Source organism: Ustilago hordei, assembly GCF_900519145.1.
Source record: "Ustilago hordei strain Uho2 genome assembly, contig: UHO2_contig_06, whole genome shotgun sequence".
In the NCBI taxonomy this organism is placed as follows: domain Eukaryota; kingdom Fungi; phylum Basidiomycota; class Ustilaginomycetes; order Ustilaginales; family Ustilaginaceae; genus Ustilago; species Ustilago hordei.
In genome coordinates this window covers 688,909-708,267 of record NW_024545253.1, presented here as the reverse complement: position 1 = coordinate 708,267, position 19,359 = coordinate 688,909, and the positions used below count along the sequence as shown (strand labels likewise).

The 19,359-nt window shown below is 53.1% G+C and overlaps 7 protein-coding genes across 7 annotated transcripts; 3 read left to right on the top strand and 4 right to left on the bottom strand.

Annotated features, from left to right (window-relative positions):
- Window positions 1-447: 447 nt before the first annotated feature.
- Window positions 448-2,688, top strand: UHO2_03679 (uncharacterized protein; the record flags this gene model as incomplete). The annotated part of the gene is made up of 1 exon (XM_041554285.1): window positions 448-2,688. The coding sequence occupies one exon, from the start codon at window positions 448-450 to the stop codon at window positions 2,686-2,688; it is 2,241 nt and encodes a 746-aa protein (XP_041410219.1).
- Window positions 2,689-2,812: 124 nt separating this feature from the next.
- Window positions 2,813-6,607, bottom strand: UHO2_03678 (uncharacterized protein; the record flags this gene model as incomplete). The annotated part of the gene is made up of 1 exon (XM_041554284.1): window positions 2,813-6,607. One exon carries the CDS (start codon window positions 6,605-6,607, stop codon window positions 2,813-2,815), a length of 3,795 nt encoding a protein of 1,264 aa, XP_041410218.1.
- A 721-nt stretch (window positions 6,608-7,328) lies between these two features.
- Window positions 7,329-9,593, top strand: UHO2_03677 (uncharacterized protein; the record flags this gene model as incomplete). Its single annotated transcript, XM_041554283.1, has 1 exon — window positions 7,329-9,593. One exon carries the CDS (start codon window positions 7,329-7,331, stop codon window positions 9,591-9,593), a length of 2,265 nt encoding a protein of 754 aa, XP_041410217.1.
- Window positions 9,594-9,890: 297 nt separating this feature from the next.
- Window positions 9,891-10,750, bottom strand: UHO2_03676 (uncharacterized protein; the record flags this gene model as incomplete). Its single annotated transcript, XM_041554282.1, has 2 exons — window positions 9,891-10,237; window positions 10,321-10,750. The coding sequence occupies 2 exons, from the start codon at window positions 10,748-10,750 to the stop codon at window positions 9,891-9,893; spliced, it is 777 nt and encodes a 258-aa protein (XP_041410216.1).
- Window positions 10,751-11,325: 575 nt separating this feature from the next.
- Window positions 11,326-12,837, top strand: UHO2_03675 (uncharacterized protein; the record flags this gene model as incomplete). Its single annotated transcript, XM_041554281.1, has 1 exon — window positions 11,326-12,837. The coding sequence occupies one exon, from the start codon at window positions 11,326-11,328 to the stop codon at window positions 12,835-12,837; it is 1,512 nt and encodes a 503-aa protein (XP_041410215.1).
- Window positions 12,838-12,979: 142 nt separating this feature from the next.
- UHO2_03674 (uncharacterized protein) lies at window positions 12,980-14,185 on the bottom strand (the record flags this gene model as incomplete). The annotated part of the gene is made up of 1 exon (XM_041554280.1): window positions 12,980-14,185. The coding sequence occupies one exon, from the start codon at window positions 14,183-14,185 to the stop codon at window positions 12,980-12,982; it is 1,206 nt and encodes a 401-aa protein (XP_041410214.1).
- Window positions 14,186-14,628: 443 nt separating this feature from the next.
- Window positions 14,629-17,469, bottom strand: UHO2_03673 (uncharacterized protein; the record flags this gene model as incomplete). Its single annotated transcript, XM_041554279.1, has 1 exon — window positions 14,629-17,469. One exon carries the CDS (start codon window positions 17,467-17,469, stop codon window positions 14,629-14,631), a length of 2,841 nt encoding a protein of 946 aa, XP_041410213.1.
- Window positions 17,470-19,359: the final 1,890 nt, after the last annotated feature.

Below are 19,359 nucleotides of genomic sequence, written 5' to 3'. Positions count from 1 at the left end.
TCAATTGCAAGTATTCGCATACTCGACATCTCTTCAACTGCGATGAGCTGTATCGAAGAGCAGAGCGAGCCACATCGCTGATGTACAAGATGAGGTGCGGAATATGAAGCACAGTCGATATGACAAATCTCGCCATGTCGCGCGTTGAAAGCTGTCGAGTGAGGGGTGTTAGCTAAACGCGACGCTCTCGCACGGTCTTCTTGCCGGTTCATCGGGAAATACATTTAACTCAGGGTTGAGGCTTTTTTTCGGTCCTTGACCTCCACGTCGACCTTGCCTCCCTCTCTCATCCGCACCCCAACCTTCAGCACCCCAACCTTCCGCACCAACTCGATTTTGTGACCACTACAATAGCGTCAGACGCAACTAAGTTGTCACACATTCTTCTTTCTTCAACTTTGACAAGCTGGTCGCGGGGCAGTAGTGGTCTCACAGGGATAGATCAAGATGCCGCCTCCAGCAAGAGCAACAGTTGAAGACTTCAGAGACGAAGACGATCCCTATGCTCCTTACCGACCTGGTCAAAGCAGTCGTCGATCTCGCTCAGCGTCTTCTCAGTCCAGTAACAGCTCCGATCTCTCTTCCTCATCTACAGCATCGTCAAATCCAACCGGTCGCACATCACATACCTCCACATCGCCCAACCAACACCAGCGGAGTGAACTGTACGACAACCCCTCCTCATCAGCCTCTTCCTCTCGCCCTCAGGCCCCGCCCGCGGAAGAAGAACCTCTCTTTGGCGGTACACCATTTCGCGATACGCACGACCCCTCATCCTCCACCTCCGCCACTGCAGCCTCTTCTCCGGACAAGGAACATCTCTACGCAATCCTAAACATCCCCTCAGACGCCAGCACAGATGCTATCAAAGAAGCCTATCGCTCCCTCGCCGTCGTTCTTCACCCTGATAAGCATTCCGATCCTTCTCGAAAGTCTGCTGCTGAGTCTAGATTCCGAGAAGTCCAAAGAGCATACGAAATTCTTTCTGACCCAGAGAAAAGGACGATATATGACTACTTTGGCGAAGAAGGACTCAAATCCACCTGGAGTGTAGCGGTAAGGGGGAGAAGCAGGGAAGAAATGGCAGCAGAATTTGAAAGGGAAAGAAGAAGAAAACAGGCAGCAGATGCGGAAGGCTTGGTGAAGAGTAAAGGTGATTTTACTGCTCATATCGATGCTAGTAGCTTGTTTGCTCATCCTAGCCGTATCCCCCGGCGACTACCAGCAAGGGGTTTAGGGGGCAAGGAGGGTGTAGCGCCCGCTCCTCAAGCTGGGCTGGTTGCAGGTTTTCCAAGGACAGTGACGTTGGCAGAGAGAGTGAACAGAGTCGGCTGCACCCAACTTGTAGGCAAACACGGATTCGAAACGCAAGTGACGAACACCACTTCCGCTACATTCTCCGGCCAGATGGTATCACGCAATGGTCTTGGGAGTGGCAATCTTGTCGGCACATTGAAGACGCATTGGTCTCCAAGGTTGTTTACCGACATCACACTTGCTTTTCTCCGACCGCAAATTGTTACTACCAAAGGACAGTATACTGTGGACGCCAACTCCTTCTTCTCCTGGCAAGGTACGCTACAGACTTTAATGCTCCCACCTACCCTCAACTTGACTTATGCTCAACGGCTATCCGCTAAGAGCACTTTGACTGGGTTCACCAGCGTTCGCAGCGGAACTTACGCCCTCGGACCGTGGGGAGGCAAAGTCCTGGATGGTAGTGCAGGGGTGATGGTCCGACGAGAACCAGCTGCTGTATCAGTGGGATTGACGAAGCAAGAGGGCGATGGGAAGGGGTGGACAAGCCAGCTGAGTATTAGTCCTGTTGATCAGAACATCTCTGTCGACTATGGGATGAAGGTGCTTGGAGGGGTGAAATTAAGGACAGGATTGAACATCGGTACTGGATCAGGCATCTCAGCTTTCACCAACGCCGAGCGAAGATTGACGGAGAATGTACGTCTTTCTTTGGGGCTCAACTGCGCCTTGCCGGTAGGAGGGGTTTCATTGAGGGTGAAAGTGAATAGACTTGGGCAGAAGATTCTGGTTCCGATTACGCTCAGTCCCGAGTTTAGAAGCGATCTGGTGGTGCTATGCAGTGTCGTTCCTGCTGCTGCGTACACTGCGTTACACTATGGATACTTGGAACCGCGCAAACAGCGTCGCCTTCAGAACAGGTTGGGAGAACTTCGAGCTCAAAATCAGGAACTTATTCTCGAGCGACGTCAGGCAGCTTTAGAGGCCCTAGCGGTGCTTCGAGATCAAGCGGTGAAGAAGGCTATTCTCGAACTCCGCAAGTCCGGTCTAGTGATCGTCGAAGCCTGGTATGGCCGAAAAGAAGCTTTCCCTTCGCCAAGATTCTCTCCGACCACCTTCTCGCTGGACGACGCGGAACACCTTTGGGAGCAAGAAAAGATGAACCCAACACAACCAGCGGCAGAAGGAGTGGACTTGGAAAAGGAGACATCATGGGACGTGCGAGTACCCTTACAAGCACTGGTCAACAAAGGCCAACTGATCATTCCTGGAGGCAGAAGCAAAGCAAACTTGCTCGGATTCCACGACCCGGTGATGGGAGAGAAGAAATGGTTGAGTGTAACGTATGCGTTTCGAGGACAATTGCATCAGACGGTGGTGGAGGATTGGGGTGAGATTGCTTGTCCTATGCGCATTCATCAGCTCACTTAGCCAAGAGGATTGATTGTGTGATCATCACCACTCAGGAATCTATAATGTCACATCTCTCGATGCCGTCTGTCTGGGGGTGATGAGTGCGGAGGCAGCATCAAATTTGATTTGTATTGGGCGCAAGCTATGATTGAAGAGCGTTCAGCCAGCCCAGTAAAGCATTTTCTGGCTCCGCTGACGTTGCAGTTGCTTCGCCTGACTTAGCACCTTCAGCTGCATTATTGAACAGCTCAGCATTGTAAATTAGGGCTCCTTCAACTGCACTCCACTTAGCAGCTTGAACCCTAGCTCCACCTCTCCGATCCACAGCTTCCCTAAACCGTACCAGCTTGAGCGCTAGCAAATCCAGTATCTGCTGCGAAGTTACGCGGAAAGTCGACGAACTAATGAGAGTCGCTACAGAAGCACCAGCCGCATTCTTCCTATTCTCCGCAGCACCGGTAGTGGTGGAGGGAAGAGGAGGTGTCGAGGGTTCATCTTCGTCGAACAGCCCCCCTTCTGCTGCCTCTGTGGTTTTGTTCGCGCTAGCACCTGTGGCACCAGCACTGCTCCGAGCAAATGCATGGATCTGAGCTGCCGCATCCCCTTCCCCATTCGCACTTGGTGCTCTGATAGCCTCTGATGCGCGTACAAGACCCGACACCAACCTAACAGTGCGAATGACTGACTCGATCGCGCTCTCCTCTATGCTCACAAAGTCATGTTTCGCGATAAAGCTCAGCACGGGAGGCTTCGTTGTGCTTGAGGTGTCGAGGGAAGGCGCAACGAGACACAGCCAAGCAGCGAGAGCTTTTTGGTCTGTGTTACCTTTGCCGCTACCCATCTGTAGACTTTGCGATGAAGTGAGTGTGGACAGCAATCGTTCGATGTGTTGCGAAGAAGCATGTTTGCCCGAGCAGAGAAGGGAGATGAGCTTCGAGTCTCCCTGCACTTGTATCTGCGGCTGTGGCTGCGTCTGCCCTCTAGATACCTGTAACTGTAACTGTTGCTGTTGCGGCTGATGTAAAGCTGAGTTAGCCAATGTCCGCAACCAAGACCCAGCACCGCTCAACAATCTCGCTGTCACGCCCGCACTCTCCATCCTCCTCTTCAAACTTGCCAGATTGAACGTCTCACATCCCTCCTCCAACGCCCCTCCTCTCCCTTGCACCCACCTTACAAATCCATCAAAGCTTTTACCCACCAGTTCCCTCACCACCCCAGCACAGGCATCTGTATCCAACAACAGCGCCAACACTTCCAAATGCACCGTCCGGGAAGTCGTGTTCCTCCTGAGCCCATTCGCTAGCATCCCATCGCTACTTGGCACATCCACAACCGCGGCTTGCAACCCAGCTTCGTTCAGCACGTCTAGGATCGGCTGCGAGGGAACTCGAGGGATCTCAGCAAGCAACCAATTGAGCGCACCTGGAAGAGTGAATGATAGAAGATCTTGGAGGAAGTAGCTAAGGCCTCCTCGAAGCGTTTCCAGATCAATAATGCCGTAGAGGCAGGCGGAGATCGATTGGGAGAAGAGCAGAGGCGATAGCCGCAAGAGGGTTGGAGGGGGCGAGGCGGAAATAAGGTCATCCGAGATACCTTCGTTCCCGAAAAGGGCTTGTATCCAGCGACTGACAAGAAGACGGTTCTCGCCGGTGAGCGAGGGAAGGGGGTAGCTTGCTGATGAGGTTGCTAGGTAGGTCGCTAGGAAAGGCGGACTACTGCTGCTGGCATTTGCAGAGTCTTGCTGTGTTGATGAGCCATCCAATTGCATGTCGTCCTCCTGGTTGACCGAATACCGCTTAATTCGGCTTGGAGCAACATCGAAGCGATAGCAGACCAACTGCACAAAGAGTAGCACATCAGACAGCGTGCTCGGCTCATCACTTGTCTGTCCTACATCCTGATGATCCAATATACTAGCCAGAGGCTCTACAACCTCCGCCGGGTCCAGATACAGCATGATCGTATCCAACATCACCCCTCCCGCCCCATCACATGCGTCCTGGCTCAAAGCCTTGCACCATCGCGCAACACTCTCCAAATCATGCTGCTCCAACCAGCCTTGGACCTGCAGCACTAGCTGGCGTGCAAAGATGAAGTGCGTGCCCGAATCCGACGCTACTCTTTGAAGAAGCTCCAAGGGGTCATCAGTGGAAATGCGTGTTTCGAAAAGGGTGTTGAGTGCCATTCCCTCCAATTGTGCATCCATTCGTAGCGACTGCGAAAGAGACTGAACTTCAGAAGCGAGCTTATGACCGTCTGGAAACTCATCTGCAATAGCTTCCGGCCGAGCGAGCGAGTGCTCAATGCATGCTCTGAGAAGCCAAGCCTTGATTGGTTGCGAAGGAGGAGTATCCAGACCCACTACATTGTTCATCTCCGCCCCTGCCGCCCCTGCGTCTGCTCCATCCCCTGCTCCAGCACTGAGTTGCCCACCCGCCGTCTCACAAACATTCAACCTCTCCGACATCACTAACAAGCTCGCTCTCAACGCACTCTCGAACCTCACATGGGGTGCCTCTAACCTCTGCCCGCGCAACGGCAGATCCTGATGCACGTCCAGCCACTGCTCCAGCTGCAATACGATTTCTGGGATCATCCCACACAGAGCATTCCTCCAAATCGCAGCGTACACTTCAGCGCCCTTGAAAGCTGGCGGCATCTCGACCACACTTGCGCATGCGTCGATTGCCGCTAGTAGTAGCTCGAAGTAGAAAGCTGCGAGAGACTTTTCGAGCGCGAGGGAGGGAGCTGCTGCGTTTCGACGTGCGAGAAAGAGGGTTTTAACAGCATCGAGTTTCGTATTCCACGATACGTGGTGGTCGACGAGGAGGTGCATGAGCAAGGCTGTTTCTGGCTCCACGGCTGGTTTGCAAGAGGATGAGGCGGAAGAGACGTCCAGGAAATGGTCCCATGTTGCGCGTGATTGTGCGTCTTGTAGCGTCTCTGCTTTCTTTCTGCGCGCATTGAGAGAAGAGGCGGTGGAGGACGAGGATGCTTCGGAAAGCGCTTCGGACAGCTGATCTATGACGCCGATCTGACTGGTGAGTGAGCGTAGGAGGGCAATCTCGTCTTTCCATGCTGGATTCATCGACTGCAGGACGGCTTCGATGTCGTTTATAGACGTCTTTGACTTGGTTCTTGTCTGCTGTAGCACTGCAATTTGAGGTTTCGCTTTGGCATCCTTGGAAGCCTGAGCTGCTGATAGACGCTGGATGACATGTGCAAGAAGGTTCTGACCGACATTGATGAGTACAGTGATGGCTACACGTGGTGCAAGCAGATTTTGTGGTGAGGCAATGTCGCGGTCTGCAGCAAGAGCAAGCAGACGTAGGTTGGAGACGATGAATGCCAGTGCTGATTGTGCTATTGAACCGTCGTTCGAGGTCGAATCAGCTCCGTTGGCGGACGTAGAGCTCGAAGATACTTCCCTTTCCGTTGCCGACTGCGCAAACAAATGTTGCAGTAAGTATAGGAACGAAGGGTTGGAGACATGAAATGGGATAGGTGCCTGGAAAGTCATGAGCAGACCCTGGCCGATGACAGAGGAAATGGTCTCGATGGCTGGGACATTGGATGCTGTCGTGCTGTTGACGTTGGCGGCTAGAAGATGGAGAGTGGCAGTGATGACATCTGTGACTGGGCCCTGATCAGGTTCGAGGCCGGTGCGGTTGGCGCTGCCGTAGATGAGCGCTTGGAGGTACTCGATTAGCAAGGGATCTAATGAGGACTGGGAGAGGATGTATTGGACGAGACAGCCAGCGACGTATGAAGCTGCGAGGGGCTCGACAGTATTGATGGAGCTGGAATTTTGGGCCGCTTCGATGCGTCGTACGAGTTGATGGAGCAGTGATAACCACTTGGACTGTGGCAGACGCCTCGAAAGTGCCTGTAAGAGCAGCTTCTGAATGAGCTGCTGAGCTTCGTCTTCCGACATGCTGGTTATAATTGCTCTGAGCTGGGCGGGTAGAGTGAAAGATGCTACGGGAACATCACGATTGAGGGTGCAAGCACGCTGGTCGAGACCTCTCGTTTGGAAGCGTCTGGTGGTGGTAAGGTCGAAAGTGGCAGAGGTGTGACTGGAGCGGTTAGAAGAAGTCGGCTAAGGGTCTCGAGAGTCATTGCGTTGCTTGATCTGAGCAACATCGGCGACTTTTTATCAAGATTGAGCCGACTTCCCAAGCTTGTTCAGTGCTTCGGTGTAACACTGTTTCAATGGCGCCGTATGGCTCTCCAGGGTCACGTGGAACCAGTCCGAGGGAAAAAAAGGCCGGCAGCAGCACACGTCGGCTCAGTGAGCACGGAAAAGGCGGCAGGGCCAGCCAAGAGCATTTCTGGGAATAATAATATTAATGCCACAAGAGCCAAAGAAAAAGACACGTCCACCTTTTGCCGCGTTTTCGCATGTGTCGGCCCCTCAAGCAGAAAGAAACACAAAACCAAATTTTACACACGGCACACAGGCACAGATGAGTGCAAATAAAGCCCACTCTACTCTCACACCGCATACAATCATCCTTGTGCCACCATCTCTTTACCTTCCTTGACCACCATCTCGGCTTGCCTTCAATCTGAATTGCAGATTCTCTCTGCACCTGCACAAGCGCTGTGCACCTATCTCGGCCCCGTCCGAACAAACTGTCATCTAAACTGCGACCATGTCGACGCCGAACAACAACGGCAAGGGTAGGGACATCCCCATACTCTCGCACCAAAGCACTCAAGATTCGGCATCGACCCCCATCAGGTCGCCTTCTCGAGCATTCAACGATGGCTTCGGACGCGCATCCCCATCTCTACCCAACATCCCACCTCGTATTGGCTCCCCATCAGCAGAACCCCTGAGCCTCTACTCCTCATCTCAACAGCAGCGTCACGACTCGTCCTCGTTCCAGCGCACCATCTCCATCGAGCCTCCTTCTCGTGATAGCGCATCTCTTGCTCCGCCTGCCGACTCGGGCATCTCCACTCCCAGCAACCTCGACAATCTCGATCAGCTCCCATTCTCCGACGAGCGCAAAGCCCGTATTATCGAGAGGCATCTTGCTCGACCCGACGCCAACCGCGACTCTCTCTCTGCCCCCTCCATCCCATCCGCCGACAACACTGACGAGAGTTACACCAGCGAAGATGCACAAGGCTCCTCAACGCCTAACCCCGGAGCCAACGGCGATGCAGACGTCGAATCTCCCTCTGAAATCGTTCTCGAGGATGTAGAAGAGAGCTACCGCGGCCCTCATCAGATGCAAGGTGGCGCCATCACCGACGATGTGTATCGATGGGCACACAAGAATCGCCGTGTTTCAACTCGACGCACTCGCAGTGAGAGTCTGCACATGCCTCGAACCGCCACCATCGACCCAGAGCTCGATGTGCAGGGTATCAAGGAGCCAGGAGGATTCCGACGCTTTTTTGTCAATTACCAGGCCGAACAGCAAGGTCGTGCTCCTCCAAGAGCTTTGCGCAGCTTTATCGACTTCCTCAGCTTGTACGGTCACTTTGCTGGAGAGTTCCTTGAGGAGGAAGATGAAGACGACGAAGATCTCACCGACGATGAAGACGACGACGATGCTCGTGCCATCCCCGGAACTAGTCGAGCTGCCGGCAATGGCGATACCGAACGCTCTGGTCTCCTCCGCAGACGTCCTAGAGGCTTTAACCGAAGCGATACCCAAGCTCGCATGCGCAAAGCTAGCAAGGAACGTCGTCGTGGTGAAGCTTCTGTCACAGACGCTGTCATGATGCTGCTCAAGTCTTTCGTCGGCACTGGTGTTCTTTTCCTTGGTAAAGCGTTCTACAACGGTGGTCTGCTCTTTTCCACAGTCACCTTGTGCTCGGTTGCAATCATCTCCCTCGTCTCCTTCCTTCTGCTCGTCAAGACCAACCTCAACTGCCCCGGCTCATTCGGTGATATGGGTGGAATTCTATACGGTCCTCGCATGCGTTTCGCCATCCTTGCGTCCATCGTTCTTTCACAACTCGGCTTTGTCGCAGCTTACACAGTCTTCGTCGCACAGAACATGCAAGCTTTCGTCCTAGCCGTGACACACTGCAAGACGCTCGTCCCTGTCTGGGTGCTTATTTTGGGTCAGATGGCCGTCTTCTTACCTCTTTCGCTTATTCGAAGGATCGCCAAGTTGTCAACAACCGCGCTTATTGCAGATGTCTTTATTCTGTTCGGCATTGTCTACCTGTTCTACTACGAGATCGGCAAGGTCGCAAAGGAAGGTTTGGCAGATGTCGTCATGTTCAACAGCAAAGATTTTCCTCTGTTCATCGGTACAGCTGTCTTCACATTCGAAGGTATCGGATTGATCATTCCGATCACAGAATCGATGAAGGAGCCTGAAAAGTTCCCTCGTGCACTCACAGGCGTCATGGCTGGAGTCATGGTGTTGTTCGCATCTGCAGGTTCTCTCTCCTACATGGCGTTCGGATCCAAGATTCAAACCGTGGTCATTACCAATCTTCCGCAATCGTCTCGATTCGTTCAAGCGATGCAATGCCTCTACTCGATCGCCATTCTTCTCTCCACTCCTCTACAGCTCTTCCCCGCCCTCGCCGTGCTGGAGAAAGGAATCTTCACCCGTAGCGGCAAATACAATTGGAAGGTCAAGACCGAAAAGAACCTCTTCCGATTTTTGGTGGTGGCTGTCTGCTGTTTGGCCGCTTGGGCAGGAGCGAATGATTTGGACAAATTTGTGTCCTTGATCGGTTCAGTGGCTTGTGTGCCGTTGTGCTTTATTTATCCTCCGTTATTGCATTTGAAGGCGAATGCGACGAGGACGGCGACAAAGGCCTTGAACTATGCGATGCTGTTCTTCGGTATCGTTTGTGTGGTGTTTGCGGGCAGTCAGACGATTAAGGCGATGTTGGAGAGTAGTGCTCCTACTGGTCCTCCTAGATGCTCGCCTCGCGGATAAAGGTTCTTGTTTGCTTCAGGTTCAGGTTACTTTTCCGCCATAAGATCTGGCTTCCGTTCATAAAAGTCACTTTTTCATCTGCATACTCGAAATCATTCGTACATTCTACATCCATTCACGCTGCCCGTGCTGAGCTTGCTAATCTGCTTCAATCATCCCTGCGTTTAGCTCAAAGTCAACCGACCGCACTCGCACTCGCACTCGCACGAGCCTACTCGCATGAGTTGTTTACTGATTAGAGTACAATCAGATTACAGTCTTACTTGCAACAACACGCCTTTTGTTCCGAGTCAGACTTTAGAGCTTGGAAAGAACGTGCTCAGCACCCGAAACCTCAACAGCGCCCGGGTTAGGCTCAGGACTGAAGTCGACGACCTTCAAGTCATCAACAATGAGGGCATAACGACCGGTCCTCTTACCAAAGCCCATGGCGGAGAGATCAGCGATGCTGCCGATACCCTTGGAGAATTCGAGGTTGAGGTCGGTAGCGAAGATGACTTTGTCTTCGGCCTTGTTCTGGACACCCCAAGCGGACATGACGAAGGGGTCGTTTTGAGCGAGAACAATGACCTGGTCAACACCCTTGGACTTGAAGTCCTGAGCATGCTTGATGTAAGGAGGGATGTGGTTGACGTGGCACGTGGCTGCAAATTGCAAATAAGAGGGTCAAGGGTGGTTAGTGAGACCTTTGGTGAGAAGGTGAATGTGAGAGAGAGACGAGACTTACGAGTGTAAGCACCGGGAACGGCAACAATGACGACCTTCTTGCCCTTGAAAGCTTCGTGGGTCTGGATCTTGGTGGGGGCACCGCAGGCAGTGCCGTCGGCGAGCTCGGGGGACCAAGGCACGTAGGTGAAGGTGGTGTTGGGAATCTGTTCGCCCTTGGAGATAGCCTGTTTTGCCATCATAATTGAAGTCGTTGCAAAAGTTCGAGTTGACAGTCCAACATTGAAGACCGAGGAATTCAGACCAAGGGCAGACCGAGGTGCCGCAGAGTTTCGAATAAACGTAGGTGCGGATTGTGAAAGAGATGGAGAAAGACGAGCAGAGGAGGTGGTAATGAGTCTCCTGGTCGCAGGCATGACAGAGCGGGAGGAGGAGGGCAAGGCCGTGGCTCGCAAAGCCGGCAGGTGGGTGACGACGAGCTTGCTTACCATTTTTGCGATTGTGTGAGGATAAAGTTGCGGATGTGTCTGAAAGATGAGTGTTGTGGTTGAATGTACAGGCAAGCTCGAGTCGTCAACCGATGTTTATATCTTTGGTGAGCGGGAATAAGTGATTGCGTTGCGGCATGGAAAGGCCGATGGTTCGCCGAATGTCTGGGATTCGCAAGCTTGATCTTCTCTTTCCTCTTCCCTGCGGTGAGAGTCCGTGCGCAAGAGGCCTTCGTCCTCTACTGTAACTATGGAAGGAAGCGTAAAAGCCGAGAGAAAAAGTCGACATTTCTTTCCGATTTTAGAGTTTCTCAAGACTTCCACGGCTTGTCTCCGAGAGAGAATGACGCTGCTGATGTGGAGCAGAAGCAGAATCTGATCGGGTCCCGATATACACGATTGCAGCTGCGAAACGCGCTTTTCGGTAACGCTGCTTGACGCGCGAGAGCAACACTATGATTCCGCAGAGCCCCAACTGAAGTTGACTTTAGGGTCTTCTTGATGGGTGCAGCTGAGTTCGTTCAACAGCATCTCGACTCGACATACACCACCTCTGACGATTTGCAATTGGAATCAACATGATGGCACCTTTAGAAAAAAGGCCTCGTCGGTCAGATGACTACGATTCAGCACCAGGGGGAGGAAGCAACCCTTACTACGACAACGTTCCCGGTACATCCCTCACACGAGCTTCTGCCGGCCCAAGCACAAGTACGTCTATGCAAGCGCCTCACAATCCAGCATATCTCTCAGCAGCTGCTGCGAATGGTGCTGCTGGTAGTAGCAGTGCGGCTGCCGCGAATGGCACTCTGGGCAGGGCCGGGAGCCCACTACTCGCTTCGCATCTTTCAGCACGATCCCTAGCACAAGCATCAGCAGGACACAGCCACCACCAGTCCTCAGGTCCAGAAGACAACGAGGAGATGGCTGCCCCACCAAAGAGCTCTTCTACATCAGCAGGCACTCGAGGCAGGGGTCGAGGTCGTGGCCGAGCTCGCGGATCAACAAGAGGCAAAGGTCGAGGCAGAGGTGCAAGTGCTACAGCCGCTTCTCGCCCCTCTGCTGCTGCTGCTGCTGCTGCTGCTGCTGCTGCTGCCAACGCTGTCGACCTCTCGCATTCTTACTCCGAGGAAGGCTTCATCAACGGTCACACACTCGACGGCGTAGAAGAGGACCCAGACGAAGCAGCGCCAAATCCACTTATCTTCCAATGTCGTTCCTGCTACCGTTTACTTGGCGACTCGTTCTCGTTCGTTGCGACCGACACAGATCTCGGCTACGTCATCCTGTCTGACGTCTCAGATGTCGTGCAGCAAGATACGGCCTACGAAACATCGACAGAACCAGGAAAAGACATCGGGTCTACCTTCGCACGCTTGCGCTGCGGGGGATGTCAAGCCAGCGTGGGTCGAAATTACAGAACAACGCCGAGGGATCTGGATGATTTGCGAGACTGCTTCTCGTTGGAAGTGGATGCGATATCTACGTACATGCTGGGAAGTGGCTTTACTAAGCAGCTTCCTGGAGACGAAGAAGAGGATGGAGAGGAGAAGGACAACAGAGAGAGACAAGCAGTGACACTCAGTAGCGGGCAAGGATTGGAAAGTAAGATGGAACGCACAAGAGCATTGACGATTGAGATGAGCGACCGGTTGATCAAGGCTGAGGAAGATATCAGGAGGTACAGTGCATTGGTTGAACAGTTGATGCAAGAGAAGGCTGAAGCTCAAGCGTCGGCATCGGCGCCACAACCTGTCGAGGAAGAGACAGCGCCGGAAGCGGTGGCTGCAGATGAATCTCATTCTACACCTCCTCGCCTATCCATCGCTGAGCCAACTCCGGCTGCTGCAGAGGAAGAGATGCCAGAGAAGCCAGCAGAAGAAGCGTCGGTCCAAGAACCATCTACACCACTAGGAGACGGGATCAAACCAGAATCACAATACAGCTCCACCACAACCAGCAGACCAGCACGCAAAGCTACGACCACCTATCTCTCCTCGACCAGAAGCAAGCGCAGCTTAGGCGGTGGGAGTAGCAGCAACGGCGTCGTCGTGCTGCTCGACAACTCTAATAATATTAGCTATTCCTGAAACCTCATTGTATTTGTACCTTTACTTGTAAACTTCAGCTTAGTTCTGAAACTTCTGTTCAGAGATCAGACAGCACAACCAAGCCTTGTGTAATGTTGCCAGTAAGGGTCGTATTGCAGGTTTGCAGCTTCTGGAGCCTGCGCTACGACACACGAGCAACATAAGCTCCGTAAAGCTTACTCACAAAGTCCGGATTGGTATGAACCATGCTGAGCAGCTCTGTAACGAACTCTCTTCTAGACAACGGCCGACCGTCATCGCCCAACCCAATGCGATCGCGGATACCCGCCTCGATGAGATCGGACATCTTCGGTGCTCCAGCGTCCATCTTTTCCTCCTTTTTATCTGTGGGTGGCTCTTTTGATGATGCTTGTGTTTGTCTTGAAGCCTCATCGCTTCCGTGTGCATTGCTTGCTATGTTCACGCCAAGGAGTGATAGGAGGTTCTGTGCGTGGTTGTTGTCCGTAGACTTGGGCGGAGATGGTGCGGACTTGGTTGATTCAGTGGCGGCAGCTGCGAGGGCTGGGTCGGAGTCCAGCGAAGCAGACTGGAAGAGCGAGTCGAGCAAGGAAGTTTCGTTTGATGCAGGCTGCTCTTCAGCAGTTGACTTGGACGTTGCTTCGTTCTGTGCTACGTCTGTTGCTTCCGCTTCTGGTTGTGCCGGCGCAATAGCGCTACCAAACAAGTCATCAAGGCTGATTTGCGTTGCGATTTCATTCTCGCCCGCTGATACCACTGCCGGCGCCGCTGCTGATGTGCTGCTATCACTGCTCTTCTCGACCGCTGAAGCCTTTGCTCCTTTCTTCGGCTTCCCGTTAGCCTTCCCTTTCCCACCCTTTGCACCGTCCTGCTGCTGCTTCTCCTTCTCTGTCGCTTGCCCTTTACCATCCCCACTCGCTCCCGCAGCCACCGTCTCCTTATCTCCCGCCATTGCCTTCTTCACCACCTCCTCACTCGGCCCTTCCGTCATCTGTTGCAGTTTCAACAACTTGTCCCCCACACTCATCCTCTGATTCGGCTCGAACACCCAAATACCATACACCTCGTTTGTCGTCTCTGGTCTGTAAATGATAAACTCTGGTGTAATGTCTAAGTCATCTTCTGGTGTAACGTCTGCACTGAAGTTCTCGAGCCCATTGCGATTCATCAAAAAGAAACCATTGTAAGGAGGCAGTCGACGACGAAAGAGGAAAAGTGGACCTTCCACACCGGTTTTGGTCCATTCGCCCGAATTGTAGTTGTAAAGGACGACGAAGGAGGCTGATTCGATGATACCAACGATTGATGGATCATGTCGCCGCAGAACTTTCAGGTTGAAGTTCGAACGGGCTTCGGATATCGATGCCATTGTTGCGATTGTATGGTGAGGGTCGGAGGAACGGTGCAGTATTTCCCTGGGTGAGAATAACTTGTAATTGCTGACGATGGGAACTCAGTCGCAAGAAGGTTTGTGTGGATGCCGCTTGAGGTTATGATAGTGAAAAGATCGAGCGATCCAGGTCCAGGTGGATGATGATAGTCGGTGCCAAAAGATGGCTTTGGCTCGTGCGACTCTGGCTCTCTCAAAACGCGCATTTAAGAGGTGGAGAGAAATGAACTCGGAACGCGGCTTTCACTACACTGTCCAGGACGCGCCTCATCAACACCTCTCCTCCCACCACGAGCAGATAGTCAAGAGTTGCACTCAACGGGTGATTTGATAGGTTGGCGATGACATAGAATCGATACTGGTACAAGCACTTTTGTAAAGATGAGAAACCAAGCAGTGTTGAAGTAAGAAACCAATGACCTTCAAAGATCAAGCTTCATCTCGCCCAAATCCGAGAACGAAGCAGTCGTAGTCTGATGCTCCTCACCAGAAACCAACTGCATTGGTGACTGCGCTTCCGACGGTTGTAACTCCGGCCAGCTACCTTCCTGTACCCTACCTCCAGCACCGCCGCCACGTCCCACCTTGTGGCGAGATCGACCACGCCAGTGTTCATCATGAGCATCGTGCGAGAGTCTCGAGCTTTGACTGCGCCCACGCGGGCTGAGCTCTTTGTCCTCTTCTCCGCTCTCATGCTCTTCTTCTTCAATCGGATCGACAGACGAGCGGCGTGGAAGACCGGTACGCTGATCGAAGCCTTCGAGCCATGCGGCGAGTGCAGGAGCACCGCTTGCAGATGCATCGTGGGAGCCCAAATTCGAGTGCGACATAGGCATGCCTCCCTGGCGCATGGCCATCTGCTGCTGATGTTGCTGGGGTTGTGCTTGTTGAGGAGGCTGTTGATCCATGGGCATGCCCAGACTCAGCAGGTTCATGGCGCTGAAGTCTTGAGGAGGTGGTTGGTGTTGCTGCTGCTGCTGCTGCTGCTGCTGAGCATGCTGTTGGTGATGCAGGTGTTGCTGTTGTTGCTGCTGGCCTTGTTGCTGTTGCTGCTGCTGCTGTTGTTGCTGCTGCATCGGATTGCCAAACATGTCTGTACCTTCTCCGTTGCCTGTGTTGCCCTGGTCAAAGAAAGCATGCATCATGCTGAGACCTTGGTGGGGGTCTGTCGTGGGTGGAGCCTGCATTCCTGAGGCAGCCAGTGCCTGGCGTGGCCGTGCCAATTCAGCCTCAAGGAAGCTGATGCGACTCATTTGCATGTCCAAGAACTGCTGCAGATGCCTGATATACTCGACGCTCTTGCGAAGAATGATGCCCTTGTTCGGCTTAGCCTGTGCCGCTGCCAATGCCGCACTGTTAGCATGGACAGGTGCCAAAGCGGCTGCATAGGCCTCCGTTGAAGACTTGTGCAAGTTGGCGTGGCCATCCATGCCATCTGGCATCGTGTCGCCTTTCGCTACTGCTGCTGCGGCTGCCGCTAGTGCAGCTTTAGCAGCCAAAGCAGGGGCAAAAGTTCCACTGTTGCCGCCCTGAGTGGAGGTGGCGATAGCATCGAGAAGCATTGCTTCCGGCAGGAGTGTGGCCAGCTCGGTGATCTTCTCGTTGATGTTGTCTCTTCGACGACGCTCGACAGCATTGTGGGATTCACGACGCTTGCGACGCTTCTCGGCGAGCTTCTTAGCTTCCGCTTCGCTCTTGCCGCCTATACCTGCCGAGGGCTGGTCGTCGTCATCGTCGTCATCGTCGTCATCCTCACCGTGTTGAGCCTCTTCTGGACTGACAGTCTTGAGATCGGTCTTACTGTTCTCTGCTTTGACATCCTTGGTGATCTTCTCTCGAGACGCATGTGAGGCAACTTTGCTAGGTCGACTCGCCTTGCTGGTTGGAGTCGATCTGGCTTCACTGATCTCTGATGCCTCGCTGGATCGTGCATTTGCATCTTCGGGCATGTTGTGCTGCTGACCGCTCAGGTCGTCGACTGCTGACAAGCCGGAATGGCTTTGCACCTGCGTGTAAGGCGGGAAGAGGGAAGGGTTGAAGCGCTGATTCGTGTTGCCATCGTCCTCGATCTTGCCCGACATGTTGTGCATCGCCGAAGAGACTGGTGGAGTCTGTAGGTTCAAATGGGCCATGCTCGTGTGAAAGTTGTGCGATGTCGGCAAGGACGAAGAAGCCGAGTGAGTGCCCAGTCGACCCTGGCCATCGTGCGACTGCTGGTGCCAGGAGGGCTGATCGGCCAAGTTGAGTTGCATGCTGGAACCATCCGTGCCAAAGAGACTCCAGCGATGTGTCTGTGCTTGGAAACTTGCTGAGTTACCCATAGACGAACTGGACGCAAGCGTACCAGGGTTGCCGGAAACGGATGATCGCGCAGGAAGGGACTGGTTGGGAGGCTGTAAGTTGCCAGCGAGCGCAGCAGGCCCGACCGTAGCTCTACGGCTGACTCGGGCCCGAGAGGATGGAGCTTTGCCGACACCTCCTCGATCGAGTGATGGCGAACGTTCTGCTCCGCGTCGTTCTGAAACGCCAGCTGCGATGCGGGTGCGACTTCGGCTCAAGCTGCGCGTGGTCTTGGACCTTTGAGAGGAAGAAGCATTGCTGGTCGAACGATGATGACGAGCTCCTGAGCCTTTGGGCAGACTTCCGACGGTGGTGCCAAGCGAGCTTGGCGAAAGTACACTAGTGGCAACAGTAGAGGTGGTCTCGCCGTTGGAGCCGTCGGGCGAGTCTCCATCGTCCATGGATGAAACGTCCTTGTTCAAACGACTAAGCGCATCATAGGTAGGACGCAGGGTAGCGAAGGTGCGCGATTGCAGGCCAAACATGTTGAGCGAGTTGGTGTGTGGAATGTTGACATAGGATTCGCCAAAGGCTCGCTCGTTGGTACTGTCGTTGCGAGAGTTGACGTCAAGGGCGGTGTTCTGCTGTTGGTTGTGATCTGGACCGTCAGAGGGCGGATGGCCACCGTTGTTGGACGAGTTGGTGGTCGCTGGAGAGAACTGATTCCAGAGGTCGTCGTTGAGTAAGATGTCGGTGTCGATGAAGCTGCTGGGGAGTCCATTTGTACCAAAAGGACCGAAGAAGTTGTTGGTGTGCGCTGCCGTAGATGAATGCGAGTCTAGGGCAGAAGAGACGTTGAGACCCGGGCCGGCGCCGGCTGCAGAGTAACTACCGGAGGTACCTGGGTCGAAGCCCTGCTGACGCTTCTTGGGCACCATGACGTCGATGGAATGAGGCCCCGAAGCTTGGACAGAGGCAGGCATAGATGCAAACGTGACGTGCTCGTTCTACGCAAATTCAAGGCGTGCAGGATGACTTGCTGCGGGAGGATGCGCGTAACCACCAACCACCGGGCGGGAGCACTGTAAGAGTCGGCTACAGTTGCGCTCGAGATCCGTTTGAGCGTTCGAGGTTTAGGTTTCGGTGCAGGTCGGATGTCGCAGAGGAGATAATGGCAGATGAAGTTTGCCGAGGAAATGATCAACACCGGAGAGGTAGGCGGGCAAGGGTCAACAAGGTTTGAGACCGGTCGTCCGTCGATGCGAGAAAGCGAGATGGACACCTCAAGAGATTACGAGATAACTATGCACGTCGGTCGATGCTCGAGGCACGCAATGGCAAAGGTATGCTTATCGTTGGTTGGTGGGTGTAGCCTGCTGTTCAAGTGTATGCCGGTGACGGTGTCAGTGGGACGTCTTGCGAGCAAAGATGAAGGAAGGAAAAATCGTGGGTGCAACGAAGGTAGCGAGTGTCGCCGGAAGAGGTGAATGTAAGGACAGGCTGATGGTGATCAAAGAAGTGTTGAGGATGGATGCAAAAGTATGGAAAGGCAAGGCAAGGCATAACAAAACAAAGCAACGAGGAGACGGGAGGGTGTCGCAGAGTATTCGATCGCGGCCAATGGCGGGATAGTAGAAAGTGAGGCGCGTTGGCGCAGAAGCAGCGAGTGCAGAAATGCAATCCTGTAGTCACACAAAAGGAGAAGCAGAGGGAGAGCAGGATGCAAGAGTGCAGCAGGAGCAGGAGGGTGAGGTGGGATGGGGGATGAACACAGGCGCGGGGGCCCGAAAACGGTTGTGTTGCACCGGTGAGCAGACGAAAGAGAGAGAGAGAGTTCAAAGGTCAAGCAACCCATGGAAAAAAAAAAGAAGCAGCAAAAATCACAAAGCATAAGCCACAAAGGCGGCGGCGGGCTTCTACCGAAGGCTCACTTCACTTCACTTTTCTCTCTCATTCTCGAGTTGTGCATTGTGCGAGGATGAAGTGAAATGAAGCATTGTGAGACTGCAATTCAACCTCTTGTGTGACGGTGTGACGATGGTTGAATAAGCTACTGCAGCAGCAGACAAGCAGGATAAGGCCTGCAATACTGAGAGAGAGACAGAGAGCGAGCGAGTAAATGAGCATGGGGCAGGCAAAGAACACAGCCAAAGAAACGACGAACAAAAAATAAATAAATAAATAAATTGCGGGGAAGGCGAAAGAAAGTGGGGTTCAGCTGAGACTCTCGTAAAGTGCCCCACACACTGCCTGTCCGAGTTCCAGCTTTTTCGAACACTTGGTTCGCCTGTTTGACTACACTTCCGAAGAGGAGGGGGGAAAAGCCACTCAAAAAAAGAAAAAAGAAAAGAAAAAAAACGCGAGAAACGCATCCGACGTGTGCTGTGTCTGCCCTGTCATACCTCGCTCTGGCTTGGTTTTGGGCGCACTTAGCGCTGCTCCTTGCCTTTGACTTCGCATCGCGTTTTGGTCTTGGTGTTGCGAGACAGGAGCCATGCGGAAAAGAACAGAAGCACACGAACATGGCTAACTACATCCACTCATTCCGCGTCGCCCACACGAAATACTTCTTTTCTTAGTCGACAACGGGAGAACAACAAAAACAGGCTTCAAGCAGACTACTCATGGAAGACGTCGTCAATAGTTTGCACTTCGGGATCGCTTCGCCTTCGCAAACAGATCTCAACAGATGAACGCTGACTTGTGCACGAATAGAAACGAGATGGATCGAATCAGATGCATGCCAATTGTGAGGCTCGTTGGTTCTTTAAATTTGGGATTTTTTATTATTATTATTTTTATTATTATTATTAGTATTAGTATTATTATTATTATTATTACTATTATTATTATTTTTTTTATTTATTTTTTAT